The sequence below is a fragment of the Pan troglodytes genome, chromosome 9 (assembly GCF_028858775.2).
Source record: "Pan troglodytes isolate AG18354 chromosome 9, NHGRI_mPanTro3-v2.0_pri, whole genome shotgun sequence".
NCBI classification, from domain to species: Eukaryota; Metazoa; Chordata; class Mammalia; order Primates; family Hominidae; genus Pan; species Pan troglodytes.
In genome coordinates this window covers 116,485,001-116,502,120 of record NC_072407.2, presented here as the reverse complement: position 1 = coordinate 116,502,120, position 17,120 = coordinate 116,485,001, and the positions used below count along the sequence as shown (strand labels likewise).

Here is a 17,120-nt window from a genome sequence, read left to right as displayed (position 1 = left end):
TTTAGGATAGTTAGTTCTTCTTGTTGAATTGATCCCTTTACCATTATGTAATGGCCTTCTTTGTCTCTTTTGATCTTTGTTGGTTTAAAGTCTGTTTTATCCGAGACTAGGATTGCAACCCCTGCCTTTTTTTGTTTTCCATCTGCTTGGTAGATCTTCCTCCATCCCTTTATTTTGAGCCTATGTATGTCTCTGCACGTGAGATAGGTTTCCTGAATACAGCACACTGATGGGTCTTGATTCTTTATCCAATTTGCCAGTCTGTGCCTTTTAATGGGAGCATTTAGCCCATTTACATTTACGGTTAGTATTGTTATGTGTGAATTTGATCCTGTCATTATGATGTTACCTGGTTATTTTGCTCATTAGTTGATGCAGTTTCTTCCTAGCCTTGATATTCTTTACAATTTGGCTTGTTTTTGCAGTGGCTGATACCAGTTGTTCCTTTCCATGTTTAGTGCTTCCTTCGGGAGCTCTTTTAGGGCAGGCCTGGTGGTGACAAAATCTCTCAGCATTTGCTTGTCTGTAAAGTATTGTATTTCTCCTTCACTTATGAAGCTTAGTTTGGCTGGATATGAAATTCTGGGTTGAAAATTCTTTTCTTTAAGAATGTTGAATATTGGCCCCCACTCTCTTCTGGCTTGTAGGGTTTCTGCCGAGAGATCCACTGTTAGTCTGATGGGCTTCCCTTTGTGGGTAACCCGACCTTTCTCTCTGGCTGCCCTTAACATTTTTTCCTTCATTTCAACTTTGGTGAATTTGACAATTATGTGTCTTGGAGTTGCTCTTCTCTAGGAGTATCTTTGTGGTGTTCTCTGTATTTCCTGAATTTGAATGTTGGCCTGCCTTGCTAGATTGGGGAAGTTCTCCTGGATAATATCCTGCAGAGTGTTTTCCAACTTGGTTCCATTCTCCTCGTCACTTTCAGGTACACCAATTAGACGTAGATTTGGTCTTTTCACATAGTCCCATATTTCTTGGAGGCTTTGTTTCTTTTTATTTTTTTTTCTCCAAACTTCTCCTCACGCTTCATTTCATTCATTTCGTCTTCCATTGCTGATACCCTTTCTTCCAGTTGATCACATCGGTTACTGAGGCTTGTGCATTCGTCACGTAGCTCTCGTGCTGTGGTTTTCAGCTCCATCAGGTCCTTTAAGGACTTCTCTGCATTGATTATTCTAGTTATCCATTTGTCTAATTTTTTTTCAAAGTGTTTAACTTCTTTGCCATTGGTTCGAACTTCCTCCTTTAGCTCAGAGTAGTTTGATCTTCTGAACCCTTCCTCTCTCAACTTGTCAAAGTCATTCTCCGTCCAGCTTTGTTCTGTTGCTGGTGAGGAGCTGCGTTCCTTTGGAGGAGAAGAGGCACTCTGATTTTTAGAGTTTCCCGTTTTTCTGCTCTGTTTTTTCCCCATCTTTGTGGTTTTATCTACCTTTGGTCTTTGATGATGGTGATGTACAGATGGGTTTTGGGTGTGGATGTCCTTTCTGTTTGTTAGTTTTCCTTCTAACAGTCAGAACCCTCAGCTGCAGGTCTGTTGGAGTTTACTGGAGGTCCACTCCAGACCTTGTTTGCCTGGGTATCAGCAGCGGTGGCCGCAGAACAGCGGATATTGGTGAACCGCAAATGCTGCTGCCTGATTGTTCCTCTGGAAGTTTTGTCTCAGAGGAGTACCCGGCCGTGTGAGGTGTCAGTCTGCCCCTACTGGGGGGTGCCTCCCAGTTAGGCTACTTGGGGGTCAGGGACCCACTTGAGGAGGCAGTCTGCCCATTCTCAGATCTCAAGCTCCTTGCTGGGAGAACCACTACTCTCTTCAAAGCTGTCAGATAGGGACATTTAAGTCTGCAGAGGTTATTCCTGTCTTTTGTTTGTCTGTGCCCTGCCCCCAGAGGTGGAGCCTAAAGAGGCAGGCATGCCTCCTTGAGCTGTGGTGGGCTCCACCCAGTTCAAGCTTCCCGGGCGCTTTGTTTACCTACTCAAGCCTGAGCAATGGTGGGTGCCCCTCCCCCAGCCTTGCTGCCACCTTGCAGTTTGATCTCAGACTGCTGTGCTAGCAGTGAGCAAGGCTCCATGGGCGTAGGACCCTCCAAGCCATGTGCAGGATATAATCTCCTGGTGTGCCATTTGTGCAGCCCATTGGAAAAGCGTAGTACTAGGGTAGGAGTGACCCGATTTTCCAGGTGCCGTCTGTCACCCCTTTCTTTGACTAGGAAAGGAAATTCCCTGACCCCTTGTGCTTCCCGGGTGAGGCGATGCCTCGCCCTGCTTCAGCTCATGCACGGTGTGCTGCACCCGTTGTCCTGCACCCACTGTCCGGCACTCCCCGTGAGATGAACCAAGTACCTCAGTTGGAAATGCAGAAATCACCCGTCTTCTGTGTCACTCACGCTGGGAACTGTAGACTGGAGCTGTTCTTATTTGGCCATCTTGGCTCCACCCCTCTCAATTGTATTTTCTATAATTTAAATGCTTTTGAGTTTGTGAGTTTGTTTTGTATTCAGCTTCTTGCTATCTTAATACTAATAATTTGCTAACTCTGGTTTCTTTGTAGACAGTCACAACACCTATAAAAAATAAAGAAAAGAAGGGGAAAAAAAGTCTGTTTCTCCCCCATCATTCTCATACCTTGGATTTTTGTTTGTTTGTTTTATTTTATTGTTCAGGACTTCTAACATTATGTTGAACATTAATTCAGTTAATGGTGGCTAACATCCTTGTCTCCTTGACTTTTAAAATGTTTAAGGTTTCCTATTACTGAATTGTAATGCTAAGTAAATGCTGAAATACATCAAATCCTTTTATTGCAACTGCAATCCAATCAGATAAGCCTGAGAACAGTGAAAAATCATGAGATTTTGTCTTTAATCCATTAATATATAACTTATACTACAAGATTTTTCATTCTAGAACCATTTTTACAACCCTGAATTCACTCATAATCAACCATGACAAACGCACACACACCTGTATATATTTATCTAATCTACTTATATACTTTTATATGTATATGCATATATGCACATACACACTGAAAGAGACAGAAAATTTAAAAGTCATCTCCATGAATAAAATGGGCCTGTACTTTTCTTGTATCATAATTACCTAGTTTTAGTATAAAATATATTCCATTCTTATAAAATTAATTGGTTTGTTTTTCCTTGTTATATAAGTTAGGGATGTCTGTACTCACCAATAAAAGCATCTCAGCCTGTGACTTGCGGAGGTGGGAAAAATAGAAAAAGGTTCATCATCATGACAATTATATTCTTATTCTTACTGTTATATATTACATGATTATTTTCTATTCTATTTTTATATTGTATTTTTATCTATTTTATAATGTAAGTTTTTTATATTTTCCAGATATATATTTTCCAGAGAACCAAAAGTTTCTTTTGGGGGAATTTCATTTATTTGCATCTCTATTTCTTGGTTGGCATTGCCAGTGATTTGTCTTTTGGCTTTGCCAAGGTTTTTTCAAAACTTCAACGTGGGTTCTGTTCATCTTTTTTAAATGATATCTCATTGTCTTGTTTCTCCTCTCCTTTGGCTTACTCTGCCAGTTTGTTACCAATCACAAGGGTTTTATTGCCCAATGCTGGGGTGCAGTGCAGCCAGGCCTGAATTTTTTTCAAAGCTTTATATGTGTTCTAAAGTGTGAGAGGGGTTGACAACTACTGGTCTATAATCATTCTTCTCAAATCTATCTGATCCTAAGATTGCTTTTGAGGCTTTTAGAAAACATACTCCTGGACAACACAATGTAGTGATTATGAATCAGCTGATCTAGACTGAAGCCTAAGAGTGCATATTTTTAAAAAAGCTTGGCAGGTGTTTCTGACTACCAGCAAGACTGGAAAATCACTGAAATTTGAGTGCTTATAAAACACCGTATAGTGCCAAAAGCATAAGTGACCTCTGAGGTTGTAGTGATTTCTAAGGTAGAAGTTAAGAGATGTTTAGGTGGTTTGGGGGAATTCGGAGGATACTCAGCAATCCAGGAAGAGGAGAAAGTATTAGTAAAGAGCAAGAGCTGAAAGACATGAAGGTCAGCTCCTAAAAATAAAAGAAGTCTTATCAAGACATCAAAAGCAAAGAAGAGAGTAGCAAGAACTAGAGTTGAAAATAGGCCACAGAAAAATCCATATTACAAATGGATTTTACCCAAGACTTACAAGAAGCCATTGAAGGGGGTTAAGTTGGGAGATGACACAAATAGAGTTTTGCTTTAAAAAGGACTGGTTTAGCAACAGAAGAGGAAATTAAATGGAGAGAAAGCAGGACTGTCTTCCTTGAAGCCTGAAGACAGTCATCATCCTTGAGGTGGCCACTATAATCCAGGAGATAAATGATGGTGGCTTGAACTATGATACAGCTGGAGAGAAAAAGACTACTAGGCATGACTAAAAGGTACAGATGTTACTGGATGTAAGGCATATATGAAAAGAAAGAGTAAACTTATCATCACCAGTTTATTGTTCATAATTATTCTCTGAGCTATATATTTTGGATTGAATATATCTACAACTGTTCAGACATTCTCTAAAATATTGAGGTAAAAGCGTAAATGTTTACATTTTATACAAAATTGTCACAATTTAAATAACATTGATAATAATATATAATAATATTATATCATCATCATCATAATATCTCATTTCCTTGTTTCTCTTCTCTTTTGGTTTATTATGCCACTTTGTTACCAAATATTCAATTTGGTAACAAATTGAATTCAATTATACAAATATTCACTGTAAACAAATATTCAAACTCATAATAAGTAAAAATGATTAGACAGGTTAATTTCATAGTATATCACAATCCTTGTCATTTCAGCTTTGGTCTGCTCTAAACTTATCCATCTCCGTCCATTACTGGAACAACTCTGCAAAGTCCTTATTCCCTAAAACATCACTGATACCATTAAAGCCACTAACAGAGACTGAACTCAGAATAAAGGAAATCATAGAGAAACTAGATCAGCAGATCCCACCCAGACCTTTCACCCACGTGAACACCACCACCAGTGCCACACACAGCACAGCCACCATCCTCAACCCTCGAGATACGTACTGCAGGGGAGACCAGCTGGACATCCTACTGGAGGTGAGGGACCACTTGGGGAAGAGGAAGCAATATGGTGGGGATTTCCTGAGGGCCAGGATGTCCTCCCCAGCACTGATGGCAGGTGCTTCAGGAAAGGTGATGGACTTCAACAACGGTACCTACCTGGTCAGCTTCACTCTGTTCTGGGAGGGCCAGGTCTCCCTGTCTCTGCTGCTCATCCACCCCAGTGAAGGGGCGTCGGCTCTTTGGAGGGCAAGGAACCAAGGCTATGATAAAATTATTTACAAAGGCAAATTTGTTAATGGCACCTCTCATGTCTTCACTGAATGTGGACTGACCCTAAACTCAAGTGCTGAACTCTGTGAATATCTGGATGACAGAGACCAAGAAGCCTTCTATTGTATGAAGCCTCAACACATGCCCTGTGAGGCTCTGACCTACATGACCACCCGGAATAGAGAGGTATCTTATCTTACAGAAAAGGAAAACAGCCTTTTCCACAGGTGAGTATACTTTTCATGTATACTGAGAAGTGTCCCCTGAGAAGTGCCCCAGTCAGAGCTACATTGCCCATTGCAACATTGAGCATGACTCAGAGGCCTCCTGTACTCAAGGTAAGACATGTGGTGTCTTCTTAGGGCCTCTACTCATTACTCTAGGCCAAAGTTTGCATTTTCACTATATTGTCCCATTCAGTCATGTGTTTTGCTATAACCATTCTTCTATGTGTTCATAGATGTTCCACTGAAAAAAAGATTCCTTGATAAGTGTATGATAACATCCATGCTCCTTCACCTCCTATATCATATTTTGTTAATTTTGCCCCTTAAATATCTTTGCATTGATCCATTTCCCCCCACGCACAGTGCTGCTATTCAAGTTCACACCATCATCATCTCATCTAGATTACCCATACCAGCTTCCCAACTGGTCTCTCTCCCAGCAGTCATACCCTCTCTAATCCATTCTCTACACTGAGTGATCTTTCTAAAAAGCCAATTTCTACTGGTTTTCTCCAGTTGATCCCATGATCGGATATTCCTCAGTATATACCTCTCAGGGTGGAGGAGTCCTTCTTACTCCTCATGTTGTGACCTAGTGATTCCTGCAAACCCCTGGTTCAACAGCCCTCCACAAACCGGGGTGGAAGCATGTTTCCTCTATCAATCATGGCTGTGGCAATGCCATGCTTTTCTCCCCTGACTCACAGAGGCTCACTTCCTGGTTTCCCTGTTATCCACTAACCTGAAAACCACTTTGTTGATTAGAATGAACCATCAGGGTCGCTTCATGGGCCACTTTGAGGATTTGCAAAGGATAACTATCTGTTATCACAAATCCCAGAACTGTGAGCCAAGCCCTAAGACATCTATCAGTCCCAGAGACTTTTGCTCATTGGCTAACTTTGCATAAGTCTCAGAGGCTCAGTCCATTTCCTTTTCTCTTTCAATTCTGCCAGTACCCTTTTATTTTCCCCCACGAAGATTTATTTTTCCTCAGCTTGGTGACAGAGTAGAATGCTAGGTTCACAGAAATCCCTTTCTAGCAGTTTTCAAAGTCAAGTTTAGAGTCTTTTTTCCATAAGCTTTCAAAAAAAATATGCTAAGAGTAGGCACCAAACATGACAAAATAACATGCATTCCAGAATCTTACCTCATTATCCAAGTTTTGGCTCCTGATCTATAGTCCCTGGCTCCCTTCTGAAAAGTAAAAGCACAGTTAAGTTTCTGTTCCCTCCCTTTTATCTCTGATGGTACATCTCATCAAATCTCTTCCTACCCATCAACCATCCTTATGCCTAAATCCTAGTAAGGATGAAAACATGCTGATCCTTTCTCTTCTCAGGATGGCACCTGGAGAGACATCTATAGCAGGAAATCAGGTACCACTTATATCTGTTATACTTGGCACCTGGGTCCTCATTCTCCCCTTAATCCCTTTCTTCCTTCCTCCACTTTCATGGCCATATACAGAGGTTTGAAACAAAGTGTGAGTAAGAGCTTTCAAGCAGGAAGAGTGATCTTTCATCAATTGGAGGAAAGAAATGTAAGGTACATTTATTAACACATCGGATTCAACACTACATTCTGCCAGTCACTTTGATAGATATTAAGGATACAGCAGTGGACCAGACACACACATTACCTTCCTTCATAAAGCTTATGATCTTCAGAAAGCAAGTTTGTCAGAAAAGTCAAAGGTAATCATAGCAGGAAATGTGGATTAAAAATGAAGCAGAGGCCCTCTGATAAAAGGTCTACCTGCCACCCAAAAAGGCTGGATTCCTTGGGTACATGATGGGGAGACAATAAAGGGATGTAAGCAGTAGTGCAGTTGGATTTGCAATGAGAAAGGGTGCTCTGGCAGTCGGATTGAAAAATTTAGGTGGGATAAAACTGAGACTTGCATGACCAATTAGAGGCTCACAGTAATCCAAGGAAACTATTCTGCAAACTTGAATAGGAGATGTGGAAGCAGAAAGAGAGAAGAGAACTTGTAAATTAGATAAATATTTTGAATCTAAAATTCCAGGACACACTGATTACATGTGGCAGATCGGTAGAGCTGCTTTGGACTTCAGGTGCTCTCAGCAGGGTAGAAAGTCTTCCAAAATCCTCACTCATTTACAATACCCAATATATCTAAAATTTACAACAATAATAACAGCTTCCAGTTATAGAAAACTAAAAATTTTCCTTCACTCACAAGCAGATGATTCACCTGTGTTATGTGGGCAGAGAGCAGGCTAATTTATTGTTCTATTTTTTTTTTGAAGGTCCAAAGTGGGAGTTGAAATGATGAAGGATCGTAAACACATTGATGTCACTAATTGTAACAGTAAGTTGGCTCTGTCCTGAGTTAGGTGATGCTCAGAGGAAACTTTTATCAGCATTAACCTAAATAATTGTAGTTCTCCTGGAGCACAATTCCTAGCAGATGTCTATGATGTCAATCATGCTGGACTTTAAAGGGAGAAATGAACTCAAGGAAATGATTTCAAAATGTTTATAGGAGATTACATCTTGATATATCCAAAAGGAGAAAGCATTAGTATCTACATTCGTGTTTAAACCTGAGAGTTCATCTCCTAGAGTCTTAGGCACTGTGCAAATGTCTTTGAAGGACGGATATCTACAGCTTCAGAATAGGAACACTTTCGGTTTTGGTTTCCTAACTCTCTGTTGGCATAACCCCCTAACATTTAGTTGATGCAATTACCAATTTTATATGGAGCTTTCATCTGATTATATGTTTTAAAGACAAACACAAAGCCATGTTACTTATGAAAGAATATTTATACTACCTTAGCTTTAAAACAACTTTTTATAAAGTCTATCTTAGTTTACCGATAACATCCATCATGATACTTACTTCAACTCATAATAATTTATTGCCACCATTTATTCATTTATTCCACAAATGTTTATTTATTTATTTTTCCTCACATCATATGGGTAATGTGCTGATGTCATAACAAGGTTTGAGGGAGGCACATCTCACACATGAGCATGAAAACCCAATCATCATGATTCTGAACTACAAAAGGATCAGCAAACATTTACTGAGCACTGAATAGATATCAGGCATTATGGACAAATGGAGAAAAATAAATGCTCAGTTAGCTTGCAATGTGAAAGACATTCAATCTACGAACTCTATGAAGACAGTAAAGAGGCAAAAGAGCTTATGTTAAAGTTGGTATTTGACTGAGTCCTGAAGGATATGTGTAGTCAGAGAATGAAGAAGAGAAACCTCATAAAGATCATGGGTAGTGTTGCTGGATTTAAGCAAATAATAATACAGGGAATCAAATGAATATGAGTAATTTCTAATTACCTGTCATATATACATTGAGAAAAGGGGAAAATATTGCATGGACCATACTTACACTAAAAAATTATTCCTTGTTAGAAGTAATACAAATTTAATACGGTGTCCTGTATTTTTTATCTAACACTTTTTACCTGATAATTCCCGTCATGAGCAAAGTCATCATGGACTTCTTCAATAGGCCAATGGGGTGAGCATATTGTGGAATGCAGCAGAGGATAAGCCTAGAAAGAGAGGAAGAACCTAATCATGAAGGTTCTCAAGTGTCATGCTGAGGATTTCAGTGATTATTCAGTAGACTTGAAAGCCACAGAAACCAACTGAGGAAGAGAGTGGTATGATCCACTTTGTGGTTTAAAATGCAAATTCACAATTTAACAAAAGCATGATCTGCAGAAAGGCAATTTAAAATGTCACTAAGGAATATAAAATAAAATTCATATAAATAGAAGGAAAAAACACTGTCTCTAGATGGGATGACTTTATATTTAAAAGAATGTCAGTTGTCTATGTATCATTTTCTTATTGCTGCTATAATAAAGTGGCTTTAAAAAACAAAAATATAACATCTGATAGTCTGTAGTCCAGATGTCCAATGCTGGTCTCATTGAGCTAATCCCAAGGTAGGGCAGGAGCATGTTCCTTCCTGGAGGCTCCAGGGGAGAATCTGTTCCTTTGCTTATTCCAGGTTTTTAAGGCTGCCCACATTCCTTGCAGCCCTCTTCCTCTATCTTCAAAGCCACAGCAGAGGGTCAAGTTTTCCTGTCACATCTTTGACCCACTCTTCTGCCTCCCTCTTCCACTTTTGAGGACCAATGACATTAGATTGGGCCTACCCATGTAATCCAGGATAGTCTCTCCATCTCAAAGGCCATACCCTGGTCATATCTGGAAAAGGCAACATTGTTGTGGGAATTAAGGGACAGGAGAGACCAATGGGTGGAATAAGAGGATTTTATTTAGGTGGCTACCTGCCCAGTGGATTAACTTCCAAAGGCTGAGCCCCGAACAAAGACAGGGCTTGACTCTTACACGTGTACCTGAAAGGGTATTGGCTAGCTTGAATATACACTTCACTAAATGGTGCAAAACCTACAGGGCGGGCAAGCAAGCTTACAGAAGCAGAACAAAGGCAGTTTATCAAACAGTGACAGGTTTTACAACTCAAGCCAGGTGTTGCAACTCAGGCATATGTTGTGACCTTCGCTGTGCTGCACAGAAGGGAAAAACAGGCACTTACAAAACTTGCAAAGATAATTTTAAGAATAGTAAGGGGGGAAGGGGGAAGCTGAATGAGAAAAACTTGTTTTTCCCAACCTTGCTTTGGGATGGGAGGGAGAGACTCTGAAGCCCATCCCTTCTGGGACCCAGCTCTGCTGATAATGCTACCAAAGCCTCAACAGAGCCCTGCCCTTCCCTGGGTCTTAGAGTGGGTCAGCCTAGTACAGGAAAACTTGTTTTTCTTTTTATATCTTCTGCTTCAACATATTCACAGGTTTTAAGAATTAGGATGTGGATATCTTTGGGGGACTATTAGTCTCCCTATCTAATAAAAAATATAATGGAATCTATTTCTCAGTGGGCAGGTCTATGCAAACCTACTCCCAAAGTTTGAGGAAGCTGAGAGGCCAAAAAAGAGTCTGACACATCCAGTTTCTCGAAACATTTAGTAGGGACTTACAAGCAGAAGCCATGTTTATGTCTCCATTGTTGAGAGAAGATGGTGGATCTCCACACCATTACGCCCAGACCTAGGGCTTACAGAGCATAAGGGAAGGGTGGTTCAGATGGGATGTACAGGACAATGGAAGTACAATACCACCAAGGCTGTTTGACCTACGGGCAAGATTTACCATAATTATCTGTTGTTATACAAGAAACACTAGATAAACCAGGGTTAATCAGGAGCCAACATAGCAGATTAGCATCTAAAATGGAGTTGCTTTTGCCTGATATACAGAATCCTGATATTATTACCCACATACTGTTCAAAATGCTCAAGCTTATTCTAAAACTATTAAGTAAAATAAACATGTAAGAGTAATCATAAGCAAATTTGTTATAAGTTTGAGACGTGGCAAAATGAATACCTGACACACAAAGATTACACAACATAGGGTTTACAACAATACACTTAAAGGCTATGTTCTCAGCAAAGTGTGCCAGTACATTATTAGGATAAAGAATACTTAATAACTATGAATCTCAAGTTTCCAGGGTCATGGTATTCAATCATCTAGGGTGCAATGCTATCAAGCCTCATAGAAACCCATCAATATCACACTGTAATTCCAACATAATTATAGGATTATACAAACTCCCTTTAGTAAGCCAAATCACCAGGACTTAAGAGCTATTCCAGGTGCACTTTCCAATTCTGCCACCAGCACCGTTTTACCACTTTGTCCATAGGTTACAAATACAATACAACCATGTAATGATGCACTATTCTGTGGACATAGGCAGCCAGAGACTGCAAGGCCTCTGAGGAACTAAGCAAGGAGGGTAAAGCAGAAACTGCTGATGGTTCCCCAATATTCACTGCCTTCTCCTTCTTTAGTAATAGAAACCAGTTTGTGGCTAGACCCATGGCTATCCTTTCTTATATCTAGTTGTGGCCATAACTAAGTTTTTTCCAGGAGTGTGAGTGGGAAACTTCTAGGTCATGCTTTAAAAGCAAAACAACGGGCCCTCCCTATCCATTTCTTCCCTTACTACTAGCCGAACTTTAGATATAATGTGAGAATGGCAAGAGCCAAATTAGACCATGAGATTAAAGCCACACAGTAAGAATGTCATAGCCACAACATAGAAGGAACAAGAGTCCCTGACACCATGCAATGGCATATTAGCCCTGGCCTTCTCACTCCAGGCCTGTTATGTGAGACAGAAATAATCTTTTATTTTTAAGTCATTATTATCTTGGTCTTTCTTACAGCATTCAAACTGGTTTCCTATCTCATACAGAACATAGTATCAGTATAGAAGTCCTGATATAACAAATCCTAAAATACAAGGCATTGGCTCAGTGATGGGATGGCAGCATAGAGAGTGGTAAGGAAACATGACAGGAGAAATTGGATGCCCTTTGTTATGCCATAACAAGACATTTGCTGCACTGCTACCTACCTGTAATGGAAGGCAGACTATGCGCAAACAGAGCCTGAAACTCTAGTGAAACTTCCTGGATTATCTCAGAATATTGGTTTGTATTGGATGTTGCATGTTGCTTTTAGCAAAGTCTGGTTTTACAAAAAATTGTCAAGCTAGGTGACTATTATACTATTTGAGGTTTTTATATTTAATGTACATATTTTAAGCCATTTTTTGAACACGGAAAAATTAAGATTATTCATTCCTTCATTAATGAAACAAAGGTAAAGAATTTTATACAGCGGCACCAACTGGCAGACCACTAACATCATTTGGGTAAGAGACAAAGACAGAAGTCACCACAGAGTCAGGAAAAAAGGATAGAACGTCAAAGAAAGGATAGAACGTCAAGATTTAGCTAATGACCAAATTTAGGAGAAAAGGAATTAGACAGAAGGCAAGATGACTCAAAATCTCTTAATGGAATAAGAAGAAGTGCCTGAAGCAAAGCTAATGATCAAAGAATAGGACTAGAAAGGGACAGAAAAAGGAAATAGGCATTACAGGAAGGGGGAAAGAGAGCAAGAAAATGAAGGACCAGGAAAGAAGGCTAGATGTCTAACTTATGCCAATAAAATCATTTACGAGTGTCTTTGTTACCAGAGAGTGAAAAAATAGAAGAGAAATGCCAAGTTGGAATGAAGCCTCCCGTCCCTGGTGGTTATACTTTACAAGGAAAATGGATAACAACATTTTGCAACCAGGTTCAGTTAGACACAATTAAGATAAATGGCTGTTTGAAAGGCAAACTCATTTACCTCCTGGGAGACTCTACGCTACGTCAGTGGATCTACTACTTCCCCAAAGTTGTAAAAAGTAGGTAGTTACTTTATATTCTCTTAGAAATTCAGGCTGGTTTTAAAGTACTTTTAATGAGGTCTCTATTCTCTCGTTTGAGCTATTTTGTTTTTTACTTCATTTGGCTTTCTGGATTTGAACCTTTACATTTAAAATGTATTTTATTCCTTCTTTCATAAGAAATGTTGGTCTTCTTTTAAAATTCCAGTGAAAACTTTACATTTTTGATTGACATTTTACATGTATGAACTGGGGGTACAGTACCCTAGAGAGTAGAAAGGCTCCAGTGAGCAATTATCTAGGTGGGGTGGGTATTTTAAATGATAGGACATTCTTTTTCATGAATATTAACCATTATCTTCTATTTAAAACATCTATTTATTTTTTTATCAGCACTGAAGTTTTTTGATCTTCATGAAACTGGAATCTTTAAGAAACATTTGCTTCTGGATGCAGAAAGACACACTCAGATTCAATGGAAAAAACATAGCTATCCCTTCGTCACTTTCCAGCTCTACTCTCTGATAGATCATGATTATATCCCTCGGGAAATTGACCGGCTATCAGGTGACAAAAACACAGCCATCGTCATCACCTTTGGCCAGCACTTTAGACCATTTCCCATTGACATTTTTATTCGCAGGGCCATCGGTGTTCGAAAGGCTATTGAAAGGCTGTTCCTAAGAAGCCCAACCACTAAAGTGATTATTAAGACAGAAAACATCAGGGAGATGCACATAGAGACAGAGAGGTTTGGAGACTTCCATGGTTATATTCACTATCTTATCATGAAGGATATTTTCAAAGACCTCAACGTGGGCATCATTGATGCCTGGGACATGACCATTGCATATGGCACTGATACTATCCACCCACCTGATCATGTGATTGGAAATCAGATTAACATGTTCTTAAACTACATTTGCTAAGGGATAAATACTACACAAAATCACTAGGAACCAATCTCTGCACATAATCCCACATGTATTGTAAAGTAAGTTTTACTCATTTTAGGAACTAAGGAAAATAAATTTAAAAGAATCTGTTTGGGGAGGAAGGCTATGTAAGGACAATGACAACTGATAAGGGATGCAAAACCAAGAGAATCAGACATGAAGAATGACTATACCATGCCTGGTTCTGATGCTTGTTTAAAATATTAAAGAAGTTTTTTAAAAGCCATGTTATTAAGCTGATTTGAAAATATCTGTACAAATTCATGATGCTTTCTATTTCCAATATAGATATTTCCTAGCTCTGTCTATTGAAAAGGCCTAGGAGCAATGATAACCCATTAGCAATAATCACTCCTAGCACCCTGACTGTGATGTCTAAGAACCCTTCCTCAATAAAAGAAAAGAGGCATCCTTGAAGGGAAGGCTGATTCCAGGACTGGAACAGAAAATATATATACCAAGAGCCTGGACATCTTGTTATGCCAGAAAGCAAATAATCAAAGACAAATGGAATCATATCATGGAACAGAGGAGGTAACCCAAAGGAGTCTCTTCATTGGCCATAGATAGATTAGTTTTAGCATCAAAAAGACTAATGACTGCAGTTAATTGAAATACATAATATATAAAATCCATGAGGTCATAACAATACAAAAAGAGACATGCAAGAATAAAAGCAAAATCTCTCATGTGTCGTAAGTGGAGTTGGGTAAACCCTTATTTTGAAAATTGGCAACAAAAGGGAAATATATGAACATTTATCCTCTTTCCTGTTAAAGAGAAAATCAATAACTCTAATAGATAAGGGAAATTTCTTCTTTTTGGAAGAATTACAGCTAATGAATACAGAAAGAATGGCAGAATTAGGAAAGCACCATTTAAAAGCTTCTACTCAAATAAGTAAGTAAGGCAGAGATCATCAGTGAATGAACTTTTTTAAAAGGTTTGATTGGAACTTTACTATGGATATAGCAGGCTGTCACTTCTGAATCCACTGCTCAAACTTAGCTTTATTAATTTTAAAGCTTTATAACAGCAGGACAACTGGTCATTATGTCCTACATGATTTGATGCAATGTAAAGTATACAACACCACCTATGAAGGAGCGAGATCTGTAAGAAAGATGCTCAATTTGGAAGTCATCAGTATATATAGGTGCCTGCTAAAAATGAGGAGATGGTAATATTTTCTCACACACAAAGGGAACTCTCATACACTCTTGGTGGGAATGTAAGTTGGTACAGCCATTATGGAAAACAGTATGGCAGTTCCCCTAAAAACAGAACTACCATATGACCCAGCAATCCCTCTGCTGAGTATCCCAAAGGAAATGAAATCAGCACTTCATAGAGATATCTGCATTCTCATGCTCACTGCAGCATTATTCACAATAGCCAAGACAGAGAAACAACATAAGTGCCCATCAATAGATGAACAGATAAATAATTTGCAGTATATATGTACAATGGAATATCATTCAGCCTTACAAAAGGAGATGCTGCTATATTTGCAATAACATGGGTGAACCTGGAGGACGTTATGCTAAGTAAAATAACAATATTGAAGGAAAGAAATAATACTGAAAGAAAAATATTGCTTGATCTCACTTATATATGGAACTTAAAAACTACACATAGAAACAGGGTAGAATGGTAGTTATCCAGGCTGGGAGGAAGGGAAAACAGGCAGATGTAGGTCAAAGGGTACAAACTTGCAGTTCTATTGGATGAATGTCTAGAGAGCTAATGTACAGCATGAGAACCATAGTTAATATTGTATATGGAAAATTTGCTGAGAGACTAGATTTTAGGTATTCTACCTCAATTAAAAAGGTAATTGTGGCCAGGCACGGTGGCTTACGCCTGTAATGCCAGCACTTTGGGAGGCCGAAGCGGGAGAATCACGAGGTCAGGAGATCGAGACCACAGTGAAACCCCGTCTCTACTAAAAATACAAAAAAAAATTAGCGGGGCACGGTGGCGAGCACCTGTAGTCCCAGCCACTCGGGAGGCTGAGGCAGGAGAATAGCGTGAACCCGGGAGGCGGAGCTTGCGGTGAGCCGAGATGGCACCACTGTACTCCAGCCTGGGCTACAGAGCGAGACTCTGTCTCAAAAAACAAACAAACAAAAGGTAATTGTGCAGTGATTAATATGTTAATATACTGACTACAGTAATCATTTCACTATGCATATGTATATCAAAACATCACACTGTTTACCTTAAATGTATGCAATAAAAAATAAAAGATACATACATAAAATTCTTTAAATGTCCCACACACAAGACAAATACGTGTTCAAATACATCAGTCTCTGAAGCCTCTGCACCACTCTACACGCTGCTCCTTCTGACTAGAATGCCCTCCTGCCCCTCTTTCCACCTGTCAAACTCCCAATCACCCTTTAAAACCAGATTGAATTATTTTCTTCTGTGAAGCTTTCCCTGACACCCCGAGAAAGAATAATGTTTCCACAGTGTTTTGTCATTTACTCCATAAAAGAAACAAAAACATGTATTTTTAAAAGTATCTGTTATCTCTAATAGCTTGTAAACATCTTGAGGAAAGAGACTAAGTTTTGCTTCTTTTTCCCCCAAAGTGAACTTTATTAAAACATTTACCATCTCTTTAGAAAGAGGTTTTACCATCTCTTTAGAAAGCTCCAGAATCTACAACCAGGAATAAGTGTTAATGGGATAGAACAATGAGAGAACAGCATATGATAGTGAAATGTACTTTATTATTAATACGAATTCAGTGGGCTCACAGAATGAACCTTTTTGCCAAACTGGGGGGAAAGCATTTTCTATAAAGTATCTTTAGAAAAATATGTATAATTTGAAAAATGGTTATCCAAATTTAACATCTGTCATATAAAAGGCTCATAAAATGTGTGTGGCTGTGTTTCTCAAGATTGTGGGGTCAATTTTGTCACCCCATCGGCAACCTTGGTCACATTATGCCTAGACATTCTGGTTTTGTTCTTGGGGTTAATAATGGTTGTGGTCTTATAAGAAAAGGAAATCTGGAAATCTTGTCCCTGTTATTAATACGCCTGTCATTACTAATAAAAGTGGTTTGTTGATATGCTAAATAGGTTGAAAAAGCTGTCACTTTGCATGAAATTAACTAGGGAAATACTTCTTTATAGCATGAATATGTAAATGTTCAAAATTTCACAGTAAACTCAAGAAATTAATTTCTAGTTCTCTCACCTTGTATCCAATATAAGTGCAAATTAACTTACATTTAACCTTCCTGGGCTGAGGTAAGTAAATTTGCAAACACAGAGTTAAAAGCTTCCTTTTTATTCC

The 17,120-nt window shown here is 39.0% G+C and overlaps 1 protein-coding gene, 1 non-coding gene and 1 pseudogene across 4 annotated transcripts in view; 2 read left to right on the top strand and 1 right to left on the bottom strand.

Annotated features, from left to right (window-relative positions):
• The window catches only part of NXPE1 (neurexophilin and PC-esterase domain family member 1), a 34,950-nt gene extending 18,514 nt beyond the window's left edge, over positions 1-16,436 (top strand). For all 3 annotated transcript variants that reach the window (XM_063784541.1, XM_063784540.1, XM_016922027.3), the window contains 4 exons: positions 4,837-5,570; positions 7,844-7,905; positions 12,655-12,867; positions 13,243-16,436. In XM_063784541.1, coding sequence (XP_063640611.1) covers positions 5,164-5,570; positions 7,844-7,905; positions 12,655-12,867; positions 13,243-13,778 — 1,218 coding nt within the window. In that variant the 5' untranslated portion in view covers positions 4,837-5,163 and the 3' untranslated portion in view covers positions 13,779-16,436. The remainder of the gene's footprint in view (positions 1-4,836; positions 5,571-7,843; positions 7,906-12,654; positions 12,868-13,242) is intronic.
• Positions 8,513-8,616, bottom strand: LOC112204917 (small nucleolar RNA U13). Its single transcript, XR_002938661.1, has one exon. It is a non-coding gene; the product is annotated as a small nucleolar RNA U13 (small nucleolar RNA).
• Positions 14,660-17,120, top strand: part of LOC100614678 (NXPE family member 2-like) — an 8,563-nt pseudogene continuing 6,102 nt past the window's right edge.